Source organism: Cyprinodon variegatus, unplaced genomic scaffold (assembly GCF_000732505.1).
Source record: "Cyprinodon variegatus isolate N-32 unplaced genomic scaffold, C_variegatus-1.0 Scaffold70, whole genome shotgun sequence".
Lineage (NCBI taxonomy): Eukaryota > Metazoa > Chordata > Actinopteri > Cyprinodontiformes > Cyprinodontidae > Cyprinodon > Cyprinodon variegatus.
Genome location: NW_015150523.1, coordinates 512,149 through 524,151, shown reverse-complemented (window position 1 = coordinate 524,151; position 12,003 = coordinate 512,149). Strand labels below are relative to the sequence as shown.

The 12,003-nt window shown below is 36.7% G+C and overlaps 1 protein-coding gene across 1 annotated transcript in view; it reads left to right on the top strand.

Moving 5' to 3' along the window:
* Positions 1-9,935, top strand: part of capza2 (capping protein (actin filament) muscle Z-line, alpha 2) — a 30,878-nt gene extending 20,943 nt beyond the window's left edge. The window contains exons 5-11 of the mRNA XM_015372225.1: positions 363-426; positions 1,476-1,682; positions 1,775-1,854; positions 5,908-5,986; positions 6,921-6,992; positions 7,104-7,166; positions 8,840-9,935. Of these exons, the coding sequence (XP_015227711.1) occupies positions 363-426; positions 1,476-1,682; positions 1,775-1,854; positions 5,908-5,986; positions 6,921-6,992; positions 7,104-7,166; positions 8,840-8,980 (706 nt within the window). The 3' untranslated portion in view covers positions 8,981-9,935. The remainder of the gene's footprint in view (positions 1-362; positions 427-1,475; positions 1,683-1,774; positions 1,855-5,907; positions 5,987-6,920; positions 6,993-7,103; positions 7,167-8,839) is intronic.
* Positions 9,936-12,003: the final 2,068 nt, after the last annotated feature.

Genomic DNA, 12,003 nt, shown 5'->3' with positions numbered 1-12,003 from the left:
GTGTCAACAACACCTGATGAGAAACAGTTTGACTACATTTGCTGAATACTCTTAGTCCTTTTTAAAGTGGCTCTGACCCGTGGGGAGGCTTGAGTCGCTCCAGTAAATATCCTTTCTCTGAGTTTAGGCCAATTGTTGATCAAAGGAGTAGGGGCCCATAATGATTACACTGTCAGCGGTCCTCCAGCTGAAGAACTATTTGCCTTTATATAGCTATGCTTTGAAAGGCGTTGACAACAGATTGTTAGTGCTGATCCCTGTGGCTCTGACTGGCTTTGAGTTTGCTTATCTGTTCATGGTGTTGATTTGAACCTAAAATACATCTTTATCATCTTTAACTCCGTTTTTGTTTTTTCTTCCAGTGCTTTTGCACAGTACAACTTGGACCAGTTTACACCGGTGAAAGTTGAGGGCTATGAAGATCAGGTGAGCTCCTGTTTCCCTTATCCATGGAAAATGTAGAAGAAAATGAATTCAAGCAGCTTTAATATGATGATTTATTCCGATTGAGAGGGTTTGAAATAGTCAATACTACCATAAACAGAAAGCACAACCCTGGACACATCAAGCTCACTGTGAAGGATGGTGATGGCAGAGTCATGCTGAGGGGATGTGCCTTAAGATGGACAGGGAACCGGTCGGATTAGAGGTCGACCCTCCAGCAGGACAGGAACTATGAGCAAATAAAGAATCCGTCTTCAATTCCAGCCCTGTGTGGAGGGGATTTTATTCCATTATTTTTGCAAACAACATAGTTTTGAAAGCAACTTTGCTTTTTTTCTCAGATTTTATTTGTTTATCCGCCCTTTTTTTAATTTAACTTCACATTTTTACTGACAGACTTTAGAGTTTCAGTTTTTATTTAAATTTTCCCCTTTTCAGATTGACCTTTACAAAATTAATACTTTTCAAATTGTGATTTCCAGATTTTTTTTCAAATTCTCTTCACCTGGAGACCAGTATAAACAATGAACAATAGAAATGAGTCTGTCCGAAGGAAAGCCCGCCCCCCAGACATGAAGAGAATGCGATCTAGGAAAATGTAATTTGAAAGGAATGTAATGTGTAAAACTTTAGCTGCCTGTGGTATGAATAATTGTGAGCCTAACTGAAATGAACAAAACATAAAGCCAATAGACAAAGCAGAGCTCATTAACATAAGTAAGATTTGTTTTATTGAAATCTTTATATTGTAGAAACACTATAGAATGAAAGTATCAAACAAGATCAGCTGTTTCTTCAGTCGTAGCTGTTTGTTGTTGTCGTCTGTTAGTCAGATGTGTTTCTATGTTGTGGAAGGATTGCAGTGGATTGTGTAAAGATGTCATCATGTCCTTGTGTTCCTTCCTCCCAGACTCCAACTCCCCTGTCAGACATCCAGCAGGCTGAGCTAAGCGTTGAACTGGAAGGCAGATGGAAAGTTTAAGTCGGCATCAATTTTTAAATATTCCCTCTTTGCCTCCTCTGTGTCTCAGGTCTTAATCACAGAGCATGGTGACCTCGGAAACGGCCGGGTTCTCGACCCAAAGAATAAGATCTCCTTCAAGTTTGACCACCTGAGGAAGGAGGCCAGCGACCCTCGTCCGCATGACGTTGAGGGCTCCATGGAAGGCTGGAGGAGCGCTGTGGACTCCGCTGTCAGGGCCTACGTCAAGGAGCACTATCCTAACGGAGTGTGCACCGTACGTATCAGCCGCCTTCCACAGAGCCTTCACACACAGCAGGTCACACGTCCAATATATATCACCTTAATCTGTCTCTCTACTCCCTTCAGATTTATGGGAAAACCATCGACGGTCATAAAACCATCATCGTGTGCATCGAGTGCCATCAGTTTCAACCCAAAAATTTCTGGTACGTCTGAATCTGTTTGAAGATGGAAGCTGCTGCCCCTTTTTTCCCCAAGCTGTGACACATTAGATCCTGAGGATGTTGGTTTCAGGAAATAATCAGACTATGCATAATATATGTAAGATGCGTTTAGGCCCTTTAAGGCTAACACAATAATTGTCCAAGGACTTCTGATGCTGAGTAGTTGAGCTGTTAATCTAACAGGATAGGAACTGAGCCAATCCTCTCTGCTGCTGGGTTTTATTGGGCTGAGGCGTCGCTCTCTGTAGTGATCCCAGAACTTCTGTGACTGCGACTAGTTAGAGGAGTTAAAACTGAATACATATTCTTGTTTTAAAAGTTTGGTTGCATTTTGATTTGGGTCACAGCTAAATCTACTTCATTAAATTATTTTCTTCATAATATGCAAAGGCAAACACTGATTATTTTCATTGCAATAGTACCATTATCTGCTAAATGTACATATTTTGATACATAGACTTATTTTTGTATTAGTTTTCGGGTAAAAACCTTTCTGTTAATATTAACATGGAGATATATTCATCCAGCCTGCATTTTGCTCCTTTACAGAAATGTAGAGTAGAAATGTAAACAAATAACTTTGGATTAATTAACAGTTTATCATATTAAAGTTTGTTGCATCCCACTAACTGATATATTTCACTTGGAAAAAGATATTCAGTCTTGCAATGTTACAATCATTCACAAGAGGGAGCTGTCACTCATTCCTATTGTGGATTCCATAAAAAAACAAGAAGCATCACAGTTAGCATCCACTTCATTAAAACAAAGTGGTAACAGCATGTCAGAGCGACAGACCTCATCTAATAATGACAGTGTTACACATTTTTTATTCATCTCTTGTCATTCAGTAACCTAAAAGGTTCCTGTTGTTATTTCTTAAATATGTGTAGTTTCATAATGTATAAGAAAAAAATATTTTTGTTCATTCAGTCCACATTTAATACAGCTGGAACAGTTAAAATATAATGATTTACTACTTTTGATTTTTAATTGGGACTGTTGTAAAGAATATTTATCCCTTCATGTTATGGAAAAAACCCTCTTGATACAGGAGAAGAAGAAAAAAAACACAGCTTATAAATTAATCGTTAGTCGAACAATAAGATTAATAAACTTCAGATTAATTCATTAATCAATAACTTATATCTCTAATGCCAAATGCATAATTAAAACAGAGTTACTCATAAAAGGGTGATGAATTACTCTCCCCTAGTTTCCATTACTTTACTTTTTTTATTTTTGTGTTGTTACAGTTTTATCACAGTGATAAATGCAACCATCCCATTCCTGCCTTGGTGTGCTACCACAGGTTTTGATCCTGTTTTAAAATCATAGTATTCATGTAAATTAGATAAGAGTGATGATAACTCTGTACTAATTATTTGTACATTAACACTTTACATGGTGAAATACCTTTTTGATCACTTGCATACCCCTTATGGGAGTCTGCCTATCCAAGTTGAAAAAAGTGAACAAGAAAAAAGGGTAAAAAGCTAAACGAAACATTAATAAGTTAATAAGCTAAGTAAAAACAAAAAAAACCCCAAAATAAAATGAATAAATAAAAGGGCCTGTATTAGCGTAAATGCTCTAAGATTATGTTGTAACAAAAATATGTTACTATCTGTGTTTTTCATGAATTTCTTATAGAAGCACTTTAGTTATTTTCTGAGCAATTAATCAATCAATAAATTGATTTAAATTAATTTAGATTAATCACAATTAACCTGATTGTTTCAGCCCTTATCAAAACCAAATTTCAATTATTCTGAGGATTTCGTCTTAGTAGTAGATGATCCTACAAAAATATACCATCACTGATTCCCACATGTAATTATGCAGCAGGGGGCGCTGTAGGGATAACATATTTAGGTTATCTGTTATTTATACAGTCTTTGCTGAAACATTGTATATGTTTGAAGTAGCTGACGGAGCTCTGCCGGCCAGCTAAATAAAAACACAGCTGTCATTTCTGTTTCTACTTCCTGTTGGATCTCCAGTGGATAAAGGATCTCTATCAGATGAGCCTGTTGAGGTCTGAAAACACTGGTTGCGTACGACTGTTTTTAATCTCTGATCCAAGTTTTTCCCATGTCACACTGAGTGTGTAGAGAGGCTCTGGCAACATGGAATGATCTGCGCAGATTTTTTTCACTTCCGCCTCTGTGCCACACAAATTATAACAATTTCCCACATTTGACTTGGACAGATTATGAAAAGTTATAAAAAAAACAATAAAAACAGAGGTGCATTCTACAAAGCAAAGCCCCACTTAACGAGTCTGTGCAGCATCTCAAACCAGAACTGATAGAGAATGTTCATATGCCCATATAAAAACCTTAATAAGGTCTACGCCTAAAAAAAAGAAAAACACAGCAATAAATGCTGTGGGACAGTTTATGTGCTGACTGAGGCAAAGAGGGGATTCTCAGAGAGATCTGGGAAGTTTATCGTAACGTTGTTTTTTCTTTTTTGTGAGGCTGTGAGACGATAACTCTTTTACTATATCTGTTTGTTTGTTTTTTTATGTGGATTGATAAACTGCTCTTTCTAGCCCTTGTTGTGTTTGCAAGGCTCAAAGAGGGTCCCTACTATAGCTTTTCTGTCCTCCTGAACTCCTGGGTTAAGTATTGTTTTTTAATGTTTCATTTATAGTTTTTGCAAGAGTCTGTCTAGGCTTAAATATATATACGATGTGCAACTCCAAAATTGACCCTTCCCCATGCGATTAACAGATTTAATTTAGTATTTTCCCCCAAAGCGGATGTTTTACTTTGTAACCACATCTATCTTCCTGTCGGACCCATGAAATTGCTCCTAAATTGCTGCATAGTCCGTCTAAAATAGATGTAGGGTCTCTCTCAGTGAGACCTATGCAAACCCCCTTGTGTAAAATCATGTTAGGTTCGATTATCCCAAACGACTTTCAATGAGCGGTGGACGCCACAACCTCGCCCAACACGATTTTCTGTCTGATCGGATGCAAAATCAGATTCCGTGTCTTCTGGCCTTTAATCCATGAGCTACACGTAGTTCTTCCACCCAACAATGAACTGAAAAGTCATAGAGCGAGCGGTTGGTCGGTGTTGCTGAACCTACCAGCTGCATCCAGATCAGCTGATGGTGACTCAGCAGGGATCTTTTTTTTTTAAAGCACCAGGTGACCTGGAACATACACCTTCAATGCTGCTGTATAACTGAGCCCAAACCCAATAGTTGGCTTGGTTCTTGGCAGAGGTCAGGCAAAACGATGAGTCGCAGCTGCTGGTGGATCAGTACCGGCAGCAGCAGGCTCAACAAAGGTAGCTGCTCCTCTCATATCGGCTAACAGGGTTATATTTAGCTGTTGACTTGTTGCATTACTGTGAAATGCTGAAGTCAGCGATCCAACAAATGGCTGCTTTGATCACTCCAACACTGCCAGGATGCCTTCAACCTTTGCAGTGTGCTGCAGGAAGTATTTTATGACCAGAACCTGACTGAAAATAAACCAATCATGCTTGAGTGTTAAAACCAAACAAGTATGGAGTGAATTTGTTCTGTTATTTTGAAAAGAATACGTTTTCTAAATGAAAATGTTGGGGGAAAAAAGCTATCCAGGGACGAAACTTTAAAAAAGGTTATGAGAACAACTTTTTCTCAGATTTTTTTTCTTTGAGTTTTCAGATTAAGCTTTACGAAATGCATCCAGTTCAAAATGCATTTTTCCAGATCACTCTCTCTTCACCTTTGGGGGCGGGGTCTTCTGTATGAGACTCATTTCCATTGGTCTGTTGGAAGTTTGCAACATTTTCATAAAAAAAAATCTGTAAAAAATTAAATAAATAAAAACAAAACTGTGAAAAAATAAGATATGAAAACTAAACCTGGGAAAAATAAAATAAGATCTGAGAAAACTTTTTTCCCTTTAAATGTTTTTCACAGTTTGTTCTGTTTGCAAAGATAAAGGGACCATTTCCCTTCATATGCAGGAAGTTTTCTAATGTGTGGCTGTGGTGATTACAGTCTATTGTTCTTTGTTTGTTTGTGCAGGAATGGACGCTGGAGGTCAGAGTGGAAATTCACCATCTCTCCCTCAACCACTCAAGTGGCAGGAATCATGAAAATCCAGGTATTCGATTTGGTCTTTCTTTTTGTAGGTAGATGTGAATCTTTTGCTGCGCTGTGATGATCTGTTCTTGAAAGCAATTTTTTTTTTTTTAGGTTAAATAAGAGATAAACGTCTAGTCTTTCAGTTCCCCCATGACACCATGACATGTAAAAAGTCTCCCAAGTAATTTTTTTTCCCTTTTTTGGAGCTTTTCATGATGTATAATAAACAAAGCTGAGAATAACCTTCAGATATTGTGTCCAGTCAGACAGATCTGCATTAACTAGAAGCTGTGAAACGTGTTCCTCTGTTTTTACGGAGTGAATTTTGTGCCATTATTGTTGCAATTAACATGATTTTCTAGATGGGAATGTGAAGAACTTTAAACTTTGAAAAACTTCATAAACAAAATAATGTTTAGAGAGTAACTGTTCTCACCCCCCCTTGGACAAACTAATTGCTTATATTTCTTATCAACAAATAATTAAACAATAGATTTATTTAAACCATGCTATACACATTTTTTTTTTTTTTAACCATAATCGATTTCGACTAATCTTTTCAGCACTCCATTTTGTTTGGATATGCAACAAACTATTCAACAATTATTTTATTCAACACACACACACACATTTTTTTTTTTTTTCAGATACATTTTTTAAATATTTTTTATAGAATACATTTTTTCATTTACGGTAAGGTTGTGTTCCAACTGTTTTGTCTGTTTTACTAGCTGCTTTTATCACGTTTTTAATCTTCATTTGCTTTTATTTTTCCTCTATTATTGTTTAATCATGTAAAGCACTTTGAATTGTCCTTGTACTGAATTGTGTTTGCCTTGCCTTGCCACACAGTTTACTTCTCATGCCAACGTTTATTTCAAGTTGGCAAAAAGAAAAAAGTACCTGGAACTAAAAGGCCCAAAATGACAACCTTCATGCTTTTATCTGTGTAGGTTCATTACTATGAGGATGGGAATGTTCAGCTGGTGAGCCACAAGGAGGTTCAGGAGTCCATGTCGGTTTCTGTGAGTAGAACTTCAAAAAGTTCACTTTATTAATGAAGACCTAATGAATGGTGCTCATGTAAGTTTGCTTTGGAACGTCAGTCTAAATGATTGTTGTCTTTCATCCTCTAGAATGAGGCTTCAACTGCTCAGGAGTTTGTTAAGATCATAAAAGCTGCAGAGAGTGACTATCAGGTAGGTGGTTTTAATAATCTGAAATCACATTATGTGGGCCTCTCTGATCAGTGAATGCAACATGAGGGCTAACAGGTCTCATGGGAGAAACTCTACAGGGTGAGAGCTTTTTAGATAAAACATTTTTTACTTAAGCAGGAGCCTCCGCTGTTGGTTCAGGCTGGAAGTTAAATGTTGTCTGTTATTGTGGTGAATACAGACAGATCTGTAGCTTGGGGTGTTATCAGGGAATAGTATTAACAGTTCTCTCTATTTTGGCTGCAGCTAATGATTAGAGGTTATCTTATGTATCAATTATATTTCAATTGACTATTTCGATTTTCTTTAAATCATTTATTATTAAAAATTAACTTCATTTGCTTGTCAAATATTTTGACATACTAGTTGGAGTCCACACTCCTTTTAACATCACCTTTCGACACCATTCTTGATAAATGAAAATCCATAAAATGCTGATTTTAAATTGTACTGACCTAATGCATTTTTAATTTTCAATCAGAATATACTTTTGTAAGTCTTAGAATATCAAATGTACAAATGTATTTATCTCCCTTAAAGCTCTTAAAATCGGCTAAAAGGGGGAGCATTTCAGTATTTTTCGGTCAGGTTTTTTTTTATCTTATAAGGAAATGTTTTTAACATAATTATTAATAGAATAGAAAATCCCTTTTGAAATTCTGGTGTTTAAAGCAGCTAAAAGATATAGAAAAAATTGTCATGCAAAAATGGACCTTAGAAAAATGTATAAGAATAAAAGAATAAAACTTGATTCACTTTTTTTGCTTCTGTTTGAGCCACATACAGGAAGTGGCTCTATACTGCCCTCTGCAGCCATCTTAGTGTTGATTAACTGAATCAACCAGAGGGAAGCATCATTTAGATTTATTTAAACCATGTTAAGCACTGTAATCCACATCAACTGATCTTTTCACTACAACAGTCCATGTTTTCTTGAAACATGTAGCAAATAATTTTGTTTAATCTGTGTTTCTTAAAAACACAGATTAAACTGGGGTCGGCCATCTGCCGAGGCCGACGGCCGCTCACACTGAGCCTGGTTCTGCTGGAGGTTTCTTCCTGTTAAAAGGGGGTTTTTCCTCTCCACTGTCGCTACAAGCATGCTTAGTGTGAGGGATTGTATTTGAGTCAATGCAATCAACTGGTTTTCCTTAGATAGAAAACTTTGTATCAATTTGACTGTATGATCTGGTTGAACTGTAAAGTGCCTTGAGATGACNTGACTGTATGATCTGGTTGAACTGTAAAGTGCCTTGAGATGACATGTGTTGTGAATTTGGCGCTATATAAATAAACTGAATTGAATTGAATTAAACCGAACTAAGACTGAAGGTAAATCAACAGTAGTTCAGAAAGTGACCCAACGTCCTAGTGCATCATTTAGTAAAGGAAATTAGACTTCAATTCATTAACTGTCCCATCTGAGGGACTCTCTATAAGACTACTGTTTGCCTTTACAACAGTTTTATGAGGCTGGCTAGACCCTCCAGAGGGTTAAAGAACAGCAGCTGATTTAATTTCAGTTTTTTCAAAATTGAAGAATATACTTATGCAGACGATGTGATGATTTATCCAATGGTTGAAAAGAAAAAGTTTTGATTAGGAAAAAAAACCCTCATAATTTTCATCTTCCTTTTTTCTTTTGTCTTCCTCAGACGGCCATTAATGAGAATTACCAGACCATGTCGGACACTACCTTCAAAGCCTTACGCCGCCAACTTCCTGTGACACGCACCAAGATCGATTGGAACAAGATCCTGAGCTACAAGATTGGCAAGGAGATGCAAAATGCTTAAGAAAAAGAAAACAAAAAAACATCAGAGGAATTCAGACAGATCCCCTCCCTGACCCCTCACCCCCTCCCAAACAATGTTGCATGACTGGATAGTTGTATTGTCTTTGTACAAGAATTAGAGAAAACAGGAGCAAAGAAGGGTTTGGCCTCACAGGTCGTTACACGGCTACCTTTCTTTTCTGCACCGTGAGCTCCTCTGTTGATTGGATCAATGGTTTAAAAAAACAAAACGAAAAGTAGAGGAAACATTGGAAGACATAGGAAAAAGAGCAAAACCCACCTTATAGTTCGTTACCACTCGTGCAATAATTGTGAGTGAGGCCACACCTTTATTTTGACCTTATGAGCAGCAGATTGATTTTGCAGATGTGGTTTAAAAAAAAAAGTCATTTTTTGGGAGAATCTTTTTTTGTTTATTATAAAAGAGTCCAGATATTTACGACTAAAACGAATGAGTCCTTTCACTCCACTGTTAATGCTCCATGCAGTCAATGACATCGAACCAATAAAAGCTTTTGTGTTTATCTGTAGCACAGTCAACTTTAACAGACAGTGTTCTTGTCCCCCCCCCTCCTCATTCTGGTACTTTCCTCACCGTCTCAACTCTTCAGTCCTAGCCTTTTTTTTTTTTTGTTTTGACTTGAAATTGTCTGAACTCTCACTCAGCGCAGGGAGTTCGGACCACTTAAAAAAAAAAGCTTCATTAACAAGACATGAGTCGCTAAATAATGTGCATAATGTCCAATTTACAATAAAATCGAAAAAAAAAGCATCACTTTCTCCTCCAGTGCTTATTTTTTATTAAAAAAAGAAAACAACCTGACTGTATTATATAACAAGGCACACTGTAATATATTCCTGTATGAAACGGCCTGTCTGTCAGTTTGGTGATTTATTTCCATGAGATTAACTGTAATTCAGTCACAATTATGTTGCATTAAATGACAAATTTTCTATTCATCGACTCGCTCTTAATTTCTGGAACCATTTATTGTGTTACAGCCGGAGCTCTTCCTGTTCTAAACTTCCATCTTTTAAATTTCTCCCAGTTATTGTTCTAAGTTTAGCATGAAGAGTTAACCGAAAACTTGCCTCTATCCACACAGGGTCCCACATTAATCCAACATCCAGTTGAATTAATTAATCAGAAGCAATGCATCTATGGTATAATTAGCCACGTTAGCTGTTGAAATATTAAAGAAACAACCTGTTTTTTAGCTGTGAGGTTTTAGATATCAGCAAATGGTCAAACAAATGAACTGGTCTTTTATAAGTTCTACAATTGGATGCAACCCAAACAAAACCTTAAACATTAAACACATTTTCATATGGGAGAATTGTTACATTATTATTGTAAGGATCATGTTATGTAAATGAAATATATAAAAATAATGAATTCTAGGAATGAAACTGAAAAATATTGGAATAAAAAATGGGTTTTGAGAGTAACTTTGCTTTCTTTTTAATTCTTTAAAAAAACAAACAGATTTTAATTCTCCCAACTTTGTGGTTTTAAGATTGAGAATTGCATTTTTTTTTTTTTATTATTGAGTTTTCCAGATCACATTCTCCCTGACTTCTGGGGGTGGGATTTCCTCTGAAGTCTGCTGGACATTTCAGTGGTCTAGAACGACTCTGTGTGAGAGAATGTGATCGGTAAATCACAATTTGAAAAGTGTGTCATTTTCAAACTGAATCTGAAAAGATAAAATTCAAAATACTGAAAATTCAAAATTGCAATTTTTTTAAGGAAAAATAAATGGGAAAAAAAATCAGTGAAAACAACAAAGTTGCTCTGAAAACCTTTTGATTAAAATGTTTTTCAAGGTTTCCTTTTGGATTGAATTGTTTTCATATTTCTATTTACAGATTTCCTTAATTTTATGCTAATTTATGTTTTAAAGAAGTAGAAACCTGTGACCCAACAACAGTGATTCCACAGTTTCTCTGAACAACATTGCTTCAGTTCATTAGAAGTTTGCAGTAACTACAAAAATCTGAAGTTCCAGCAAATCATAAAAGACAGGTTTATGTCCTGATTGTTTCTAGGTTATTTAATCCATTTTAATGATCAGTGGAGGGTTTGTATCTACGGCCTTCCTTGGAGGGAGGGAGGCAGGGAACACCGTGGACAAGTCCATCACAGAACCAGCAAGATTGCACACATGCTCACAGACCTGAGGACAATGTAGATGGATACATTTGACATGAATACCTGGAGACCAAGCCAAATAGAAAATCCACGCAGAAAGACTCCAAACTGAGACGATTTGGAAGCGAATACTTTAAAAAAAAAAACAGCTTCTCTTAATGGTAATTTTTTTCTGTTAAGTGAATTTTAACGTCTTGTTAAATGAGTTTGATTTTTTTAATTTCTTTTTCTTTTCTATTCGAGTTCCAATTGGCTTTACAATATGGGCAAAGTCTTCTTTGCCTCTACTTGAAAGATGTCTTTTTATTGGGTGGTTTTCAAATTATGAAGTATTCCTAGTTTTTTTTTTTTCCCAGACCAAAGGGCAATAAATGTTTCACACACTTTGATAGGCGTAATGCACCCACCACTTAGCAACACTTTAGTGTTACTTTTACCACCATGGACACAGAAACAAGTAGGCTATGTTAAGATCATTTTTATTATGTACTGACATGTAAAGCAAATGCAGAGGGGCTCAGGTTATCCTGAACTATCTCTATAGTTATGCTGCTATAGGCTTAGACTTCTGGAGGACATGGGGACCCCAATTTCATCATTTTGCTTCATTACGGTATATCTCTATTCCTCCACTCTGTAGAATCTGTTAGTTTAACCTCTAACGTTATGCTCTCTGCTTTTTCTCAAAGTAGCTTTGCCTCGTCTGTTCCAGTTTGGCTGTGACTCCATCCTGGAGAGAAATATGAGCTGTGCTGCTGCCATCAACACCTTTGTTTATAGATGTTTGAGATCAGCCTGTTTTCCAGTGTAGCCCTGTTTCTCTGACTGTGACTGGCTGGATGTTCTCTCTTCATCCTCTGACATGGGAGCTG